Consider the following 20,831-nt stretch of genomic DNA (forward strand, 5'->3'; position numbering starts at 1 on the left):
TCACGACAGCTTTATGTCAAGATTTAAATAAACTTAAACTCTAAACCCGCTCTCTGACATCACCAAGATGTTTTTTGTTCATGTTTTTGTTTTTTGTTTGTTGCGGTTGCACCCGATTCAAGAGCTGAATGGCTCACAGGGCTATACCTAATAAATGAACTTGAACTTGAACCACTGCATTGCGTAATCGGCGTCAGACGCGAGGGGTAGGTGTGCCCCGCTAGTGACGTCATGTCACTTGCTGCTGTCGCATGACGTCACGAGACACCAGGAAGCTGCTGCACCACGCGCGCTCTCACTGAGATCCGAGGTGAGAAGTTGACATCGTGGTGGTTGTTGTTGTTGTTTACCCGGGTAGAGCGTCGCACCTTCTCTCTCTCTCGTAGGGATATCAATTGAGTAGCAGCGAGTATGGAATCGATGTCCAGGTTGGAACATTACAACGCGGGGCCTTGCCATGCGGGGCCTTGCCTCCTGCCCTCGCCTGATTGCATTTGCTTTAATTCTCTGCTTAAGTTTAATTTGTCTTCATCTGGCTCACTACTTTGAAACTTTTTTCTTTTAAATATTAATACAGTTTTTGTTAACTTCACCAGGCATAGCCCACTTGAGCTATCCCGCTCTTTTTCAGAAGGAACCTGCCCACAATACAGTGGCTGAACGTGTGGAAATGTCTGTCGGTCAAATACTCTAAACGCGTGGTGATGTTGTCTTATTCTTAGGTTTTTTCGGTAAAGTCACGTAGGTAAAACATCAAAATTAATGAAAATAAAATAAAACAAAAAATCACGACGTTTCGGAGGCAACACAAGTCTCCGTCATCAGGTGGGACCGTCACAGCCGAATTAGCTGCATCAAGTGAGGCAATGATTCAAGATGTAATCCCTTATAAGCAAGTTGAAGGGGGGAGGAGAGGGGGGGGGAGCTCATCAGAATGTTAGTACAACTCATCGGGAGGGGGAGGGGGGGCCAAAAAATTGAAAGACGCCTTGGACGCGGTTGCTGCTGCACACGCCAACACAATGGACAGAGAGGGGGAGGGGAGGTCTGATACACATGATAGACAAAAGAACGAAAATGCCCATGTTTATACCAATGCTGGCTGAACAATGAAGAGGGTACTGTTAAAAAACAACTGGGGATGTTAACACTCGGTAAAGTAAAGTAAAATAGTGCCTGTCAGATAAGATGGTCCAAAAAAGTGTAATTAAGTCTTTTTTGCGTGGTTGATAACATCTTTCCAATGATTACTAAGTTTGTACCCATCATCACGGTTGAAATTATGTCTGTGTTTGTATATTTGTATGGCTTCGTGTACAAACCTTTGATGGTAGCCGGGAGGTTTGCAGAGAACCTTGGTCTCGGAAAAGACAATTTCATGAGAGCCCACCGAGTTGTAGCAATGATCGGCAACGGCAGAAGAATCAGTTCTGCCGTGTTTCAGATCTGACTTGTGCTCGCGGACACGATCAGAAACATGACGTTTCGTTTCTCCAATGTAGCAATCACCACAAATGCAACTCAATTTGTAGACTCCAGGATACTGTAAGTCAGGAACGACATCCTTCACAGATGGAATCAGATCACGGATTTTATGCACTGTACTGAATCGGACTTGGATCTTATGTTTGTTTAGAATTTTGGAGATCTTTTTGGTCACGCCTGCTATGTATGGTAACGTGATGGTTTTGGTCGGAGTTTCATGTGGCTGTTTCTGTGTGGTGGGAGAGACAGCTTGGCGGATAGTACGGTCAGAGTATCCGTTCATCCTGAGGGCCCGATGTAATGCCATGGGCTCTGTGGTATAGCGTTTTGATGAGAGAATTATTTTGAGATGGGTGGTGGTGGGAATCCGGTTTCAAGTAGGAATCTGTGTGGGTGGCTTTCCTGTAGACAGAATGTCCCAAGGATCCGTCAGGCCTCCTCTCAAACAAAATATCCAAGAATGGTAGTTTACCGTCTTTCTCCACTTCCATGGTGAATCTGATGGATGGGTGTCTAGAATTGATGTGGTCCAAGAAGTGGTTCAATGCTGGGAGGCCATGTGGCCAGATGACGAAAGTGTCATCCACATACCTCTTCCACAGGGAAGGACGCAGGGTGGATGTCTGGATGGCGTCTGATTCAAACTTTTCCATGAACATGTTGGCTATAACTGGTGACAAAGGGGAGCCCATAGGGGTACCCTCATTCTGTTTGTAGAAGGTGCCATTCCAGGTAAAATAGGTGTTGGTGAGGCAATGCCTAACCAGCGCAGGTTCATCAGAATTCAATCCATGTTGGACTAAGTCCTCAATTATTGTTAGGGTGTCCGGTACTGGGACTTTGGTAAACAAAGATACTATATCAAAGCTGACGAGGATGTCATCAGGAGATAGTACCATGTCCTTAACCATAGAGACTAATTGGGTTGAGTTGAGTACTGCCGAAGAGGTCTTGCCTGTGAAAGGGAGCAGAGTATCTGATAGAAAACGGGCTAGTTTGTACGTAGGAGAGTTTATCGTCGACACAATGGGTCATAGCGGGGTGCCTTCCTTATGGATTTTGGGAAGACCATAGAGTCTGGGAGGTCTTGCCGCCGATGGTTTTAGAGATGGACGTTTGCTTTGTTAACATCCCCAGTTGTTTTTTAACAGTACCCTCTTCATTGTTCAGCCAGCATTGGTATAAACATGGGCATTTTCGTTCTTTTGTCTATCATGTGTATCAGACCTCCCCTCCCCCTCTCTGTCCATTGTGTTGGCGTGTGCAGCAGCAACCGCGTCCAAGCCGTCTTTCAATTTTTTGGCCCCGCCCTCCCCCTCCCGATGAGTTGTACTAACATTCTGATGAGCTCCCCCCCCCCTCTCCTCCCCCCTTCAACTTGCTTATAAGGGATTACATCTTCAATCATTGCCTCACTTGATGCAGCTAATTCGGTTGTGACGGTCCCACCTGATGACGGAGACTTGTGTTGCCTCCGAAACGTCGTGATTTTTTGTTTTATTTTATTTAATTTTCATTAATTTTGATGTTTTACCTACGTGACTTTACCGAAAAAAACCTAAGAATATGATTCCTTGCAGTCACGAAAGCTTCAAATCTAGAAGTGATGTTGTCTCTTAATGTGGAAGGAAAAACCCTGAGGATCCGGAGGAAAATCCACGCGACCACGGGGAGAGAGACACGCAAATTCCAAATATACATCCTTAATACAGGTTTGTTTGGGGTAGATCGTCTTAACTATGCAAATGTGTCGTTAAACCCGCCACCACCCGACACAGCCAACTATTAAGGGTTGGTCACATAAACAGCACGTGGCCAATTCGTCACTAGTGCAGCACTACACCGGTTGTGTGTTGGAGAGCCAAGCCACAACATTTACAATCTGAGTACGACGTTTGCCAGTAATCACAACCAGCTTCATCAGGCGACAGCCAAATGTTGTGGCTTGGCTCTGTGGGAATATAAATTAGGTCGCTGGGTTTATAGCGCAGCATGCTAACCGTTGTACTATCGCTCCCCACTCATGCACAAACATTATCATCGGAAGTATAGTATTTAATCGGTAATAACTAAGTTACCCGGCTTCGCACAGGTCTCAGTAATCAAATATTAAGAGTAATGTCTTTCAATGCTGGCTTTATTGGAATTATTGAATTCTGCCAATGAAGTCTGTGAATGTGTGTATATTGTCACGGTTTCTTGGTTGTGTTATACAATCGCAGGGCTTGTTTGTTTCATAATGGCAGCTTTTAAATTCGTTGCCCATGGAGAGCTTCAGGATAGACAATGTTGGATGTTTTGCCATCTGGTGGGTTTAATCGAATGAGGCTTCAATTTTTGCATAAATGTTGACAGCAGTTAAAGCTTGACTTAAAGCTATCGTGGCTGCAGGAATTCATATTCTTTGGGTCTTTCGGTAAAGTCACGTGGATAGAAAAAATAATAACAATAAAATAATAATAATGAAAACAAAGTGAATTAAAAATAATAAAATATCACGACGTTTCCATTGCAACACAAGCAATCGTCATCTCCGGTCACGTGTCCTCCGGGGTCACCCAGAGTGCCATGGCCCCTTGCAACCCTGTTCCGTGGCTGGCACCCTAGCACTCTATCCTGTAGGGGCTGGCACTGCACGCAGAGCATGATGCCATCCATTGCTCTCAGTCAGTGCTCCCCGAGCCCTGTTAGGACCGGTACTGCATCCACCTTCAGTTGTGTCTGCGATGTCAATACATCACGCGCCATGCCTCTCCCAGGCCGGCTTCACACGGTGACATCCAACGATGTCACTACACATAGCAGCTTCAATAATTATGTAGTTTGAGAAGCTCCCAATGGTCATATAAAACCATAGCATCTGTTACGGTTACAATGATACGCTAATTGATGCCTGGTTATAGTTAAAGGATTGTTCTCTGCTGGTCAACCATGTTAGATCTTACATCATTGGACCTCCTTTGCCAGTACCAAAATATAATAATAGGTTTTTCCCCCTTTTTTCTGGCAACAAAACTGAAACCTTTTTTACAAGGATTCATGTCTGTATTAACCACAATACTTGCAGTCAAAATGCAAACAAAAAACACACTCTGATAATATATGCATTGTCCGTGAAACTGATTGGTCCACACCAGAGACAGCTTTATTTAGAGCCTCATCTCAATTGGTGCTAGACCAGATGACGCCAAAAGGCATACAGCTCAAAGACAATGCACTATCAAAGTAATGAGGGCTCGGGGTAAGCATCTAACATCATTGGACCTCCTTTGCCAGTACCAAAATATAATAATAGGGTTTTTTCCCTTTTTTCTGGCAACAAAACTGAAACCCTTTTTTACAAGGATTCTGTGGCTTGATAATTCCATCATGAAATGTGGCCTTGCAAACGTTCCACGAAAAAAAATCACCTGCCTGGGAATTTAATGTCATACAACACTGCACCTGCTCAACTCTGCATTATGAACTCAACAATTAGAGTTTGTCTTCTTGGTTCTTTCGGTAAAGTCACGTAGAAGGGAAGTAATAAAATAATAAAAATAAAACATAATAAAACAATTCTCACGACGTTTCGGCCACAACGCAAGCAGCCGTCCTCAGGCGAAGAATGAGACATTATCAAGCTAGGAGCTTATATAGGTGTAGCGAGGAGGAGCGCCTTAACAAAAGAATGTGCATATGAAGAGGAATTTAGCATACCAATGGGCAATGCGTAGGAGGTGGGCGGAGGGGTTTCAAAGTCCCATTATGCCCATGCATTATGCAGGATCAACAGCACCACGGGGGGTATAGTAAGTATCAGTTTATATTTTAGTTTTTTAGGTAGTTTTTTACTTTGGTTTTCTACATGGTTGTTTGGTAAATGCAGCTACATATCATTAACATTCCTTTCGTTTATTAACGCTGTTCCTTGCGCCCCCCCGTGGTGCTGTTGATCCTGCATAATGCATGGGCATAATGGGACTTTGAAACCCCTCCGCCCACCTCCTACGCATTGCCCATTGGTATGCTAAATTCCTCTTCATATGCACATTCTTTTGTTAAGGCGCTCCTCCTCGCTACACCTATATAAGCTCCTAGCTTGATAATGTCTCATTCTTCGCCTGAGGACGGCTGCTTGCGTTGTGGCCGAAACGTCGTGAGAATTGTTTTATTATGTTTTATTTTTATTATTTTATTACTTCCCTTCTACGTGACTTTACCGAAAGAACCAAGAAGATGAATCCCTGCAGTCACGAAAGCTTTAAATCGAAAATTAGAGTTTGATTTTCGCCGACAGCAAACACGATTGATAAGTGAAAGCTGAACTAATTGTGGGCCTCTGCTATGTTGATTGATTTTTAATTAATTACATGGTGAAGTGAGGAAGCATTAATACTGAGCAGATGAAGGCGGCCACGCATGGTTCTGGACACACCACCACCTGTTTACCATGCCAGTGTGTGACAGTGTCAAGTTTGTATTTGCAGTAAAGTATATTAACTATTGAACAATGAGGTTAAATAAAAAAGTTTATCTCTGGAACTTTTTATAAGAATGGAAACCGGTAAGGAAAATATCTCGGCACATATGCAGCTGAAGTTAGATCTATTCAAGCATTCAAGCAAATCTGAGCCTGGCTTCACACCTCGAAGTTTTTATTGAACATTATATGCATCTTTACATAATACAAATATTATTATTTTCAACAGCCTTTGCTATGTTAGCTGATTTTTTCTTAAATATTCCTTTTGTGGCTAGACAGCCAAAATTGTGCGTGTGGAGTTTTGGGTAAACATTCATTTTGAAGATGCCAGGGCTTCCGGGCATGTTTCTGACCACTTGACCTCTCGTGTGCCTTAACAGCCCATGTGATGAATTGGGGAATATCTTGAAAATATGAATAAGTATAGACGTGTAATTCATGTGTGACTGTGTATGTATTCATTCCTCTTTGGTTCTTTCGGTAAAGTCACGTAGAAAGAAAAAATAAAATAAATATTAGAACACGGCGTTTTGATTACAACACAAGCAACCGTCATCAGGTGGGAACTGTATGTAAATGCATGCTCGGAGAGCGACATATATACAGACAGACACACAGGAGAGGCACACACAGACGCACAGAGAAACAGGGCCTCTGTGATGAGGTATATATAGAGAGAGTGGGGGGCAGAGAAATTTGCATTCAATGAGAGACGAGGGGGGGATGGGATCTGCAGCAGGGGACATGTAGAGCCAAGGGGGGGATGGAATCTGCGGCAGGGGGGGATGGAATCTGCGACAGGGGGAGAGAAATTGAAAGCTTGAGAAATCAAACCTCGTAAACTTAGAAATGTAATACAATGCAACACAGAGTCGGCTAACACAACAGTTAACACTTTACCTGGTTGATTACGTTCTTCCAAAGATTGCAAAATTTGAAGTTTTTAAGTATGAGTTGTGTGGAAATCTTCCCCGTAGAGGTGGTTCAATTTTGATTTGAAGCTTTCGTGACTGCAATAATTATTCTTTGGTTCTTTCGGTAAAGTCACGTAGAAAGAAAAAATAAAATAATTAATAGACACGACATTTCGATTGCAACAAGCAACCGTCATCAGGTGAGAACTGTATGTAAATGCAAGCTGGGAGAGAGACATATATACAGGGAGAGAGGTAAACACAGGCACAGAGAGCGACACATAGAGAGAGAGACGACCAAACCTAGATTTCCACACATCTCATACTTAACTTCAAATTTAGCAATCTTTGGAAGAACGTAATCAACCAGGTAAAGTGTTAACTGTTGTGTTAGCCGACTGTGTTACATTGCATTATATTTCTAAGTTTACTAGGTTTGATTTCTCAAGCTTCCAATTTCTCTCCTCCTGCTGCAGATCCTACCCCCCCCCCCCTCCTTGGCTCTACATGCCCCTGCTGCAGATCCCACCTCCCCCCTTGTCTCTCATTGACATGCTAATTTCTCTGCCCCAACCTCCCCTCTCTCGAAATATAATACCTCGTCACAGAGGCGTTGTTTCTCTGTGTGTCTCTATATGTGTCTCTCCTGTGTGTCTCTCTCTCTTTGGTTGTCTCTCTGTGTTTGTCTCTATATCTGTGTATGTCTCTCTCCATGTTTGTTTGTCTTTCTCTCTGTATATGTCTCTTTTCGAGCTTGCATTTACATACAGTTCTCACCTGATGATGGTTGCTTATGTTGCAATCGAAACGTCGTGTTATATTATATTATTTATTTTATTTATTATTTTATTTCTACGTGCCTTTACTGAAATAACCAAAGAGTAATTCCTGCAGTCACGAAATCTTGAAATCAAAGATTGTATTAATTCCTCTGTCTCGATACTGACGTAGATGGTATGGAATGTTTTTCTGTCTGCAGCTGATGCTTCTTCTGACGCTTCCTCTGCAGAATTGGTCTGATGGAGCGAAGGCACTCAGCGCAGCTCGGTACAAAAAGGACACATTGCGACCAGTATCCAAACAGCACGGATCGTACTGGAAAGTTGACACAGCACCAGAGAACTCACTCAGAAGAGAAACCCTTCAGGTGTAGTGTGTGTGGGAAGGAATTTTCTGATTCATCGACTCTTAAAAAACACCAGAGAACACACACAAGAGGAAAACCTTTCAAATGCACTGTGTGTGAGAAGGCATTTGCATGGGCAGCAGGTCTCCAGATCCACCAGAGAAAACACACAGGAGAGAAACCCTTCAGGTGTAGTGTGTGTGGGAAGGAATTTTCAGATTCACCGACTCTTAAAAAACACCAGAGAACACACACAGGAGAGAAACCTTTCAAATGCACTGTCTGTGAGAAGGCATTTGCATGGGCAGCAGATCTTCAGATCCACCAGAGAACACACACAGGAGAGAAACCCTTCAAGTGCAGTGTGTGTGAGAAGGCATTTTCACATTCATCAAATCTTAAAACACACCATAGAACGCACACAGGAGAGAAACCAAACAAGTGCAGTGTGTGTGGGAAGGCATTTTCAAGTTCATTTTATTTTAAAATACACCAGAGAATTCACGCAGGAGATAACCCCTTCAAGTGCAGTGTGTGTGAGAAGGAATTTTCACAGTCATCAAATCTTAAAATACACCAGGGAACGCACACAGAGAAACCAAACAAGTGCAGTGTGTGTGGGAAGGCATTTTCAAGTTCATTTTATTTTAAAAGACACCAGAGAATACACACAGGAGATAACCCCTTCAAGTGCAGTGTGTGTGAGAAGGAATTTTCACAGTCATCACATCTTAAAAGACACCAGAGAACACACACAGGAGAGAAACCCTTCAGGTGCACTCCGTGCGGGAAGGCATTTGTCCAGTCATCAGATCTTCATATACACCAGAGAACACGCAGGCATCAGAAGATCCTCAAGGAGTGTAGTCTGAAATCGACTTGTGAAAGTAAAAGTGCTGCAATGAGTCCATCCCTCCTGAAAAAAGAACCAGAAGTACATTCCAGCTTGGACACTATGAAATGTATCAAGGTGAAATTTGAAGAGGTGACAATGAAGCGCGAAGAAGTGAAGGTGAAATGTGAAGATGAAGATTCAACTCCAAAATCGGACCTTCACTTCGATGGAGGCAACGGGAAGCAGGAGGAGACTTCTGACTGTGAGGCAGAGCGAGGCAACTCCCAGCAGTTTGTGGACGTTGAGGTGTGGGTGGACTTCTTAGACAAAACAAAGTCAAATGGAGACACGGTAGATGTGTAAGCTTGAGACAATGAAGCCCCTGTAGATTGACCTTTGTCACAGGCCTTTAATGAAATAATGTGAAGTTGAACACTCAGTTCTTAGGTTCAACCTGCAGAGTAAGGGCAGCCAGTAATTGCGGACCTGTGGGTTGGGTAGATCTCTAACCAGGAGCCAGAGCCAATACGCTCCCAAGCATTCACTATGTTATAATATTAGCATTATAATGATGCTTGCTTCATCGCCTCAGCAGCTCGGAGTTTTGTATCATATTTCATCACAAACACTCGAAGAGCATGTTCTGCATATGCCTTTTCCAAAAATTTATATTAAGTAATTCTGCCTTTTTTGGTAATAATTTTGATCGGGATGTAGCGCTTGGGGCACGGAAAGGGTGAGTCGCCCTCCCCCCCGGCCTCCTGCCTTGCCACACAAAAGACAGCTGGAGGATAATTACTCACAAGCCTGCTTGGAAAGTCATAAAATGTAATAATAAAAACGGCAATCCCCAGTATACTTGAGAAGGCTGCCATAAAGGAAACAACCCACAATAAAGCAAACATAAGACAGAAACAGCAGGGGTCACGAACCTCCCTTGGACAGCGAAATCCACTCAAGAGCAGTTAATCATCATGAGCTGACTGGGGTTTTTTAAATACAACAGTAAAGTTCGAAGCTTAGCTACATCTTTAACCTCAGGATATCAAAATATAACTTGAGAATAAGAAGCACAGATCCCTGGCGATACAGACGGAACAAAGTTTAATAAAACCCTCGGAATATCCTCAGTAACAACTACGGTGTAGCATATCTTGGTTAAACATGAACCAAATAATAATTATGAAAGTATTAGATCTAGGTTTCGATTTAAAGCTTTCGTGACTGCAGGGATTCATCTTCTTGGTTCTTTCGGTAAAGTCACGTAGAAGGGAAGTAATAAAATAATAAAAATAAAACATAATAAAATAAAATAATTCTCACGACGTTTCGGCTACAACGCAAGCAGCCGTCTTCAGGTGAAGAATGAGACACTGCCGAGCTAGGAGCTTATATATAAGCTGGGTAGGAGGTGGAAGAAGAGCGCCTTAACAAAAAGAATGTGCATATCAAGAGGAATTTAGCATATTCATGGGAAATGCGTAGGAGGTGGGCGGGGGGGTTTCAAAGTCATATTATGCCCATGCATTATGCAGGATCAGCAGCACCAAGGGAGGGTGCAGGGAGTAGCATTAACAAAGGAAAGGAATGTTAATAGTATGTAGCTGCAGTTACTAAACAACCACGTAGAAAACTAAAGTATAAACTACATAAAAAAACTAAAGTATAAACTGCATAGCATCATCAGTATACTTACTATACTCTACAATAAGCTGAGTTACTAACAGCAAGTAATACATTACAATTCTACGTCGTAAAAATTATATAATATGCTTCCATCTAAACTTTATTCTCTTACATCACACGAGCATACACCGTACTATATACTGCCATAGACAAACCCAACATAAATTATATACTGTATTGCTATAAACCACCCTGTATTCTCCGCAGGGAATGGATTCTTTGCTCCGCTGCAAGTTTTCCCACCACGACTCACCCATTGACACGACGGTCAATGGTACAGTGTATAATAACAAATAGTATAACATTTATATGCTTAATACAACGTACAAAGTAATATATAGTATCGTAATTGTATAGTAAACATATAGCAGTGTGATACACATTAGGGTGGGTAGAATAATACATAGTGTTATATTAAAATATATAAGGTTTAGGGTGGTTTATAGCAATGCAGTGTCTCATTCTTCACATGAAGACGGCTGCTTGTGTTGTAGCCGAAACGTCATGAGAATTATTTTATTATGTTTTATTTTTATTATTTTATTACTTCCCTTCTACGTGACTTTACCTATTAGATCTAGGGTCATTCAGAAGAGATACAATGCGAAATATGCTAATCATACACGATCAAGATAATATGTATTCCACGGGCTCAGAGCCTCACCATCTGTCTTTGTCTTCCAGTAGCTAAGAGCACATGGTAGCAGTAAATTATGTATGCAGGGGGGCGTCTCCGCCTAATATAACAAATACCACGGAATAATTCCAAACCGCGACGTGAGTGCTGTGAACGCTGCTCAAAACGTATTTTTGAGTCGATTGGAGTCAAAACTGCGAAAAGTGGTACAGTACGAAGCTATAAGAGTTATAAAATATATGTTTTACTAACCCGTGATGAGAGGACCGAAAACATGGCGACAGCAAGCACACCCGTGCACAATAGGTCACGACTTCAAAGTCAGTGCCCCTTTTTGAGAGAGACTGCAAGTCTGATGCAAAAAATGTAACACTTCCAGCCCATGGTGGGAGTGTGGGGAACGCTGCCCAGAATGTGAACAGAAACATGGCGGTAGTAAAGACATCTGGACAACGAACAGCCCAAGCGACTTCAAAAGGAAAACAGCTGCCCCTTTATGAGAAGAAAAAGCCTGAGGTGGAAAAATTCAGATATAAGCAAGAACGCAAGAACAGAAAATCAGTACTGCTCAAAGAATCGCCCAACTGACCGTGGAGATATCCAAACCATCAAGCACATCACCGATGAATGCTCCATCCATGCACATCCTGGCGGTATCGCTGAAATCCACACTGCGTCAACCACATAATTGAACTGGATGAGGAACATTTGCATTCATTTAAGGTGATCATTAAAGATAAAAACTGTTGCTTTTCACAATGCCATACGAAATAAGTAATGTGAGCGATCATTAAAAAGAAAAACTGTTTCTTTTCACAATGCCATACGAAAGAAGAAGTTCTGCGAGTGGTAGGCTCTGGGGATTGCCCTCGTGACTGGCAAATTAATAGGGAGCTCTGCATCGACAGAAGCCAGGTTTTTATTTTTTTGCCTCATTGAGAGAAGCTGCCAGCCAAGGAAGAGTGCCGTAACATCACTATTCCCGGTTACGAGGTCGCTGTGTACAGTCAACACCATCAAAGAGTGACAATCGTTCCGATTGTGCTCCGATCAAAGTCAACCCTTGGAGGGAAAGCTGGTGCAACCACTATTTGTGAGAGTGCCCCTTTAAATCGCAACCCACAGGCGAAGTTTAATTGAGGGTCAAATCAGAGACTGACACGGAACGATATAACTTGATCTGTAGCGTGTCCTCTGTGCAGCATGAGTCGTACAGATAACTGGAAGAGGACTCTCTTGATGAGGGGGGGGGGGGAAATGACAGGCACTGTCTCTCTAAGTCGCTCCACAGTCTACCAGGATCAACAGTGTCTGGTGGCAAGGGGTGTGATGCGTGGCAACCAGCGGACGAGCTGCGAGCGCTGTCTGGCGACGGGATGATCGCGCACATCGACGCAGATGGAGCCGGACCCATCATCCCTGCCAGCACGGGCACCGCCGAAAGCGTGACCAGCGTGCTGACTCGGCAACCACCCCAGCGATGGAGAGAGACTGACGAAGCAGCCGAGAGCACCGTGTGTTCGACACATGCAGACCCAGCGCCCCTCCTGGGGACCTGAGGTGTTTTCGGTACAAGTGCAATGATTGTAGCATCACTACTGTGTCCACACACACACGTGTGACTTCACTATGCGGGGGAGCGTCACTACCACGCGGGTCTACACACACATGACGTCATCCCGGCTGGAAGCGGGAATGACGGCAGGGCTGGTTCTGGACTCGGGAGGCCACGTGGGTGGTGTGAGATTGTGGCACTCTGTGATCCCGGCTGGACACGTGACCGGATCCCAGTGAGGGCCGGGGGCACCTCGGGGGGCACGTGGACAGCAGGGGGGCTTTGAGAGGGTTCTCGAAGGGAGGCGTGGCCGGGGTGGGGCCCGGGCACGCCGAGACCCATATAAGCAGCCTCCTCACGAGGTTTGAGGCTGCCCGTATCAAGAATGAAGATGCATAGTGAAGACGCCAAGAAGAGTCGAGCCTCCAGTCAGCGGACTTGCTAGTAGCCCATCTGGCTGGGTCATGCTAGAGTATCTGAGAGAGAAGTGTGTGTTAGCTAGAGTAGGCTGGTGGTCACCACCCTATGTGTAATGTAAGAGTTAACTGTTGTGTTCAGTAATAAATAGTGTTGCCTCCCAATTAGTTGTGTGCGCCTAAATTCGAACCCATTACACAAGGAACGCTGCACCTCGGAAGCTGCTAACTCAACAGTTAGCAAGAAGACAACACACCCACACATACAACGCGCATATTAGAACGAATAAGATTGTTCCAAAAAGTTATCTTTGTGTTTTTACGAAAAGGGTTGCCATCCCAAGGTGGTGCGTTAACAATTAGTTGATCGTGGCAAGCATTGTTCTGTCCCTTGAGTTACATGAATACGGTCGTTTCGAAGTATTTTAGTCAATTGTTTTTGTTTATTGCATAACCTTACCAATGAATTCATTTACACACTAAAGATTGATCAGCATCTATGTTATCAATCTACACACACAGGAATACTATTGTGTTGAGATTTTTCTTTTTGATCACAGAATCTTGCCCGCGAATTCATTGATGTCCCATTAGCCAATTGATAAGCATCTGTTAGCCAAACAGGCACACGAGTACTCTCACTTGTTTCAGGACATTTCGCTAATTGCATAATCTTCCTAATGAATTCATTGATGTCTACTTTTGCCATTGGGCACATGTTTCTTTAGCACGTTTCATTTTTTTAAGGACTTTTCCTATCGCCGTGTATGGTCGCTGTATTCGGAGGAGTTAGCCGATTGTTCTGTTACTCAGTTTTAACAAACGTAACCATTGAGGGTTAATTGTACGGATCAATGAGTAGGACATCTTCAGGAGTATGGTTTTGACAATTCTGATCATAAGTGTGTTCGCATATTAGAGTGTTTTTAGATATTAAAGTTTTTTAACATAGAAAAGTCTGAGTGGTTCCTTCCTAAGTTCATGCATAATAATCTTAATTATGAGAACTGTATCCTGTGGTGAGGTCTGAATTCTGAGACCTGATAAAATGACACTAAAACATCAGTAAAATGAAAGCGAGAATCATTGTATTATCACGATTGGTAATGCACCCTTGGCAACGAAGCTGAGTATAATTTGCATACGTGCATACATTTACATAATTGCATATATTTGCATACTACCAACACGTGTTAACTGCCCCTTAACAGGATAACAACCTATGGTGTTGGACCACCAGGCTAACTGCACTCATTACACAGTAACTGTCTACACTGGACCGGACCCCATCTTGGGTCCCGGACCACGTGTTGGAGACTGGGACGGAGAACGTAGGTTTCAGGATTACAACAGCGCCGGTCCCTCTAGGGGACCCGGCTTATATGCTCTGCAGCATGGCCGGCTCTGCCCTTGGCCACGCCCACCCTCCAGACTCTTCGAGCAAGATCTCGACCACCCCTAGCCCCCACTTGGGGCCCCTGTGTAGGCTCAACCGGTCACGTGTCTTCTGGGGTCAACCAGAGTGCCATGGCCCAAAGTAACCCCATTCTTGTGGCCGGCACTCTCACACCCCATCCTATAGGGGTCGGCACTGTACGCCACGCGTGGTGCCATCCAGCGCTCACCGAGCCCCTCTAGGGCCGGTACTACACAGACAGTGACATCTGTGATGTCACTACATCACCCCCCCCCCCCCCCCCTTCGTAGCACTCGGCCGTCCTGGCTGTCAACTCCCCCTTAAACAATTGAACAAGCCCTTCGCGTGCCTCAACAAATAAATACCCAAACCAATCTATAACACGCAAACGCTCGGAACCCCCTCCATCACCAACATCTCCCACCCTCACAGTGTAACAATACCCTCAAGCATAAAGGCCAGGTTCAGCCAATAACCGATACGGCCTGCCGAGTGCTACAACCAACCGACGGTGTGGGAATGCGCGTGCATATGGATCATGAAAACCGAAGAGTTTTTGATAGAGTCCTTGTGGCCGGGCCCCCAGGGGAGGTGGACTCACTCTCCCTGGAGGTCCCGGGGGGAACATGGAAATGTCCCGTTGAACCCGGCTCCTCACGAAGAGCAGTCGACCGGGCGGACGGGCTGTCCTCTCTCGAATCCAGTGGAGACGGCGCAGGTGGTGGCTCGGGGGACGTTAAACACGCGGCACCTGAGGACGGGATCACATGACTCCGCAGAGGACCAACCTCAGCGGGTACACACCTCAGCTCGCTGGACACATCTGACACGCAGCGCCTGCGGTGTGGAGAAGGAACGAACTCACATGGAGTGATGAAAGGTTTGAGGCTTGAGGGTTGTACAAACCAACCCAGCCGACCCAAGCGATCTGAACCCACTGTGGTCGAATGACCCGAATCACATCAACCAGCCCCCTCCAGGGTTTAAACAATTTGGGCGACGTACCCACCGGTACCTGTGGACAGTACAACCAGGCTCTGTCCCCTGGCACCCACTCATGTGCGGAAGTACGGGAACCCCTCAGCCGTTCAATTGCCAATTGGCATGAATTGGAATTTACTCTGGAAGCCTCCCGTGCTTCAGAAAGCTTTTGAAGGGTAAAGCACACGGAGTTAGACATTTTTTATTTAGCCTTGTTTGGAGCGGCCGACGGACCTCAACAACCTCGAACGGCCCCTGCCAGGGATGGTACAGTTTTGGGGATGTGCCTCGGGGCACCTGAGGGCAGTGTAACCACGCCCTGTCACCATTTTGCCAAGGAACCCCTGGCACCACCGACCCCTTCTTGAAAGGGCGCAAGCCCAACTGGACCTGTACCGGGGGTTTGGGCTCTCTCCTGTACATTAAAAAAGAATGGTGAGTAGCCAGTGGATGCGTGAGGAGCCATCCTATATGCAGCCAGGACTCCAGGAATATGCAAATCCCAGTCTAGTTGGGACTCGCTGACCTGATGGCTCAACGTGGAGGTCAGAGTCCTGTGCAGCCGCTCAACTATGCCATCCGTCTGCGGGTGGTATGGTGACGTGCGTACTTTCTTTGTTCCCAACAAATCGTACACCTCGCACAGCAATTTTAAATAAAATGTCTTGCCTTGATCGGTCAAAAGACGTTCGGGGAGCACCCTTGTCCATTACGTAGCCATTGAGGAATGCCTTAGTGATCGTCGCCGCCGACTGGTTGGGGAGCGGCCAGGCCCCCGGCCATCATGACTCCCACTAGCAAATACTTATTCCCATGACGAGTAGTGGGATATGGACCAAGGATGTTCAGAGCAACCAGTTCATATACGCAGGAGACCTGAATTGATTGCAACGGTAGACAACAGGGTTTCGACGGCAGTTTTAGCCACGTGCAACTGTATATACCCTTTCAACAAATTAGCGACACCTTCCGCCATGCCAGGCCAGAAGAAGTCCAGCTTAAGTGTGGCCAACTTCTTATGCACACCCAGGTGCAACAATCGTTTGTGTACCACCCAAATGACCTTACCCCGCAGGTCTGTGGGCACAACAATGTTATAACGGCGCAACCCTCTGTCCCAATGCATGAGCAATCCGCTTCTGAGAATGACAGAGGCAACACCCCCTCGACCATCTCAGGTTCCAACCTTGGCCGGCGCTGCAAGAGGATGGGGTGAATGCTCGTTGGGCGGCTTACAGCACCCAGAGCCCGAAAAACACGTGCACCCATCGCTCATTGGTAATCGCGACAGGGCGTCCGCGTTCGTATGTCGGGAGCCTTTGCAATAAGTAACATGAAAGGAATAGTCCTGGAGGACCTCCAACCAACGTGAAAGTTGGCCAGATGGCTGTTCAATATGCAGTGCGTACTGTAGCGATGCATTGTGAGAGCGCACCTCAAAGCATCTACCATACAAATAAGGGCGATACTATTGCACGAAAAACACGAGCTAACAGTTCCTGGCGTGTGACACAGTACCCTTGTTCGGCCGGAGACAGCACTCTGCTTCTATATGCGACAACACTCTCGACACCATTGACAACTTGAGACAGAACAGCTATTCCGGTGTTACTAGCGTCTGTATCAAGGACGAACTGCAAGGAAAAATCAGGGTAGTGGAGGGGAGGGGCGTTCACCAAGCCATCCCGGAGCGCAACAAATGCGGCTTCCTCCTCCCCCCAATGGAATTTCTTACCCTTTTCCGTCAAGGCGTGGAGATGTTTAGCAATGGAAGTGAACCTGGCGACAAAACAGCGGTAATAGGATGCGAATATTATGAAACTGTGCACCTCCCCCACTGACGTGGGGGTCGGCCAAGTAAGAACACACGTGCTTTTGTCCAGGTCAGTCGCAATACCAGATTTACTTACTACGTGGCAACGATACCGAACCAATTTCTGGAGGTGACACTTCTAAGGTTTAAAATTTAGGTTGGCCACACGCATTTTAAGAAAGACAGCACGTAACTGTTCAAGGTGTTCGTCAAATGTGCAGCTGAAGAAGATAACATCGTCGAGATATATCAGGCATGAGTCCCACTGAAAACCAGCTATAACCAGTTCCATCAATCGCTACAACATAGCCGGCGCAGTATGAAGACCCATCGGAAGCCGATTTAATTTGAACAAGCATTGTGGTGTAAGAAAGGCTGTTTTGGGCTTCGAGGCATCGTCTAGTGGCAACTGCCAGAATCCGGATAGAAGGTCACGAGTGGAAAAGAACTGTGCTCCTACTAGAGCATTCAGGGAGTCGTCCATCTGAGGTAGAGGGTACGCGTCAGCAACAGAGATCTTATTGAGCTTACGGAAGTCAACACAGAAGCGCAAGCTACCACCCTGCTTTTTAACAAGGACAATAGGGGCTTCCCACGGGCTGGTGGACAGTGAAATAATATATGCCGGATGGGAGCGGCGTCACCCGTATCGATGTGATGACTCAGAAGCGTAGTGCTGCCGATGTCAAATTTGCTGAAAACATCCGAGAATTCGCGCAAAAGCGCCCTCAACTTCCCCCTCTGGACCTCAGACAATTTCGCATTTTCCAAACAAAAACGCATCCATCTACCCCTCACCAGGACTTTTGTGTGGCCGCATATTGGATGTGGCCCCACTGCAAACGATGCTTCCAGCACGAAGCGCTGGCGACGCATGAGCTAGCATGGTACCCTCCTGAATGACCGACGTTTTTAACCCTGCGTTAAGGGCCTGAATGAAGGGTTCCTGATCATTGTATACCAAAGTCTGGGCCCCAACTAACGTTAACCCACGAACGGCTTCATTAGAAGGGCTCAAGAGTATTCCTCCTGCCATCGCTTCTGGTCTAGCGGCTTCCGCAATCGCAAGGGGACCAACATTTGTGCGCCAGGGGGAATCTTAACTGTTTTACGTGCAAGTGCGTGTATGGTAGCGTTGACTGTGCACAAGCGAGTGGTAGAAGGCAGAAATGCCATTTGATAGCCCGATGGTAATTCAAGGCACCCTTGGTCGATCAAAAATTTCAGGGGCATCCTTCCCAAAAAGCCGTTCCCAAGAAAGCAAGGAATAGCAAGGGACGTCGATACAAGAGCTGGTCCCTTCAATTTGACATCCGCAATGCACATTTCCGCTGTTATTCTCCCAATGATGCCCAATGCAGCAAAGCACAGAGCTTCGACAGGGCATAAGGTTTTACGAGGCAAGATGTTATAGATCAACTCTTAAATGATAGTTACTGATACACCAGTGTCAACGAGCATCCTGATTACAATCCCCTCTGTCAACCCAATAATGGCGGACGAACCTGCGGTCGCGGCAAGCACTCTATGGTCCAGCTCTGACCACTGACCCGGTCGGAGCGGCCGGTCGGCCCGATCAAAGTCCGAACCCTCTCGCACCGACGCACGACCGGAACGGAACCCGAACCAATGAGATGGGTGAGGTGGAATCAGGGGCCGAGTGTGTGATGTGTCGCGACTCGCTTTTGGGTGTAATGGAGAGGAAGACGGTCGGGCAGATGATGGTGGTGGTCCAGGGGGGCGTCGTTGCGGCACGCGGCAGCCCGACGAGACGTGTCCCAGCAGGCTGCAGTTGTAGCACAACGCAAGCCCGCTCCCAGGACGAGGAGATGTCTTTCGCCATCGTTATTCCACCCGTCGCACCATGCCATCCCCTCACCAGCCTCCGTCCTTGGTCGATGCGCAGGCTGGGACGGGCTTCACGTCTTCAGGTGTATCACACGCCTCATGAGGTACGATACATGTCGCCAACCCCTTATGCCGTTGCAAGAGCTGTTGCACCTGGATGCATCTTGCAACCTTGACGGACGATAGATTGTCGTCGTCGACAGCCGGCAGGACAATGTTGAGGTTCCTAGCCAAAGCCAGCAATTTCTCAAGGACCAGCGAGTCGACTCTTGTCATGGTCCATCTTCAGAAAGGCAGCCTTCGCTAGCGCCAAAAGTGCACCACGGAAGGCAAGGGGCGTCTCGTCAAAGGCTTGATTCAGCGTGGCCCTCTGACGGCGGGTTGGTGAGAAATGCCGCCAAGGCGTCGTCATCAAGAGCGGCGGGCAGTGTTCTCAAGGCCTCTGCCTCCGTCCACCTTGCCAAGTCGGCGTTCGTCAGGAACCGCTGCTTGAAGGCCACCCAGTCGCCTCTGGCGGCTACAATTCTTTTTTACGAAAGGCAGTCGTCGCCGGAGAGATGGTACGTCCACAGGTGAACTCGACACAGCTTCAAATTTGGCGGGCTCCGCGCTCTGCTCCTCCATCAAAATGGCAGCTGTAAGCGTGGGCTGCGCCATGGAGGTTCCTGGTTGGCAGGAAATGGCGGCGGGATCCACATTCCCGCTCAGCTCCATTGCTCTCCCCTCCACCGCTGGCTGTAGAACTCCGCGACGATGGACACCGCGCCTTGGAGGAGCTCTGTGAGGCTGGACTGTGCGGAACGGCGTTCCCTCTCCGACGGCGGTGAGCTGTCGCGTGCCCGTTCGTACGAGCTGCTCTGCCGACGGCGCCTCGCCTCCCTTTTCCATGGACGCCATCCCCTGAGCTGTTTGAGGGATGAGGTCTTCGTCCTCGTCATCTGACGTCCTGGTACATGGTCTGCTTTGAGTAAACAGAACCTAAGACGGTGGGCCACATAAGACATCGACTACCGCTATGGGACCGGCAGTTTCTCGTCGTCTCCATCATCCTCCGGCTTCAACACCTCTTCCCGCAGTACACAGGCAGGTCCGGACGCATCAGACACACTGCCGCTTTTGTCCCATCACTCATCTAGCTTAGGACGGGTGCGGATTCATCCTGTAAAAATTCATCCCGTCGCATCTCATACACAGAGTGCGGGGTTCCTGAACAATCATGGGGTTCATGCAGGGGATCCAGGTTCATCTGCTGGTAGACACAGGAGCCTCAGGGACCATGGTTTCCGAGGCTGTGTTTCACATGTTACCTTCGTCATCCAGTCATCTTGCCCCCGTAGAGAGTGCTTGTGTGGCGGCTAACGGGGAGAGCCTGGGCATAATGGGTCAGATGTTGGCCTCCGTGTAAATTTGGGAAATCACTTTGGAAGGACAGGTATTGGTTTCATGGACATTGGCCTTGCCCTGTTTGCTGGTCACCAATTTTTTATGCAGGATGCCTTTGAAAATTCTCGTCGACCAGGGGTGCGTTGAAATGCCATTGGGACAGCGATTGCTGTTTTTGAACTCCCCCAGCCGGGAGCCATCGCAGAACGCTGTCATTCAAGCGATGGCTAGCCAAACTGTTAAAGTTCCTCCGTGTGCCGAGATGCTCGT

The 20,831-nt window shown here is 46.7% G+C and overlaps 1 protein-coding gene across 4 annotated transcripts; it reads left to right on the forward strand.

Annotated features, from left to right (window-relative positions):
• Positions 1–248: 248 nt before the first annotated feature.
• LOC144738161 (uncharacterized) lies at positions 249–14,075 on the forward strand. 4 transcript variants are annotated; one of them, XM_078621133.1, is made up of 3 exons: positions 249–310; positions 3,114–3,197; positions 7,844–14,075. In XM_078621133.1, exon 3 carries the CDS (start codon positions 7,884–7,886, stop codon positions 9,186–9,188), a length of 1,305 nt encoding a protein of 434 aa, XP_078477259.1. In that variant the 5' UTR covers positions 249–310; positions 3,114–3,197; positions 7,844–7,883; the 3' UTR covers positions 9,189–14,075. The 4 variants fall into 4 exon arrangements, with proteins under 4 accessions (XP_078477259.1, XP_078477258.1, XP_078477260.1 ...); XM_078621132.1 differs by having other exon boundaries at positions 7,874–14,075; XM_078621134.1 differs by lacking the exon at positions 3,114–3,197.
• Positions 14,076–20,831: the final 6,756 nt, after the last annotated feature.

Source organism: Lampetra planeri, chromosome 78, assembly GCF_965212315.1.
Source record: "Lampetra planeri chromosome 78, kcLamPlan1.2.h2, whole genome shotgun sequence".
NCBI classification, from domain to species: Eukaryota; Metazoa; Chordata; class Hyperoartia; order Petromyzontiformes; family Petromyzontidae; genus Lampetra; species Lampetra planeri.

Bases quoted from the DNA above. Each gene is read 5' to 3' on its own strand.
- LOC144738161 (XM_078621133.1), top strand. From the start codon at position 7,884: ATGGAGCGAAGGCACTCAGCGCAGCTCGGTACAAAAAGGACACATTGC.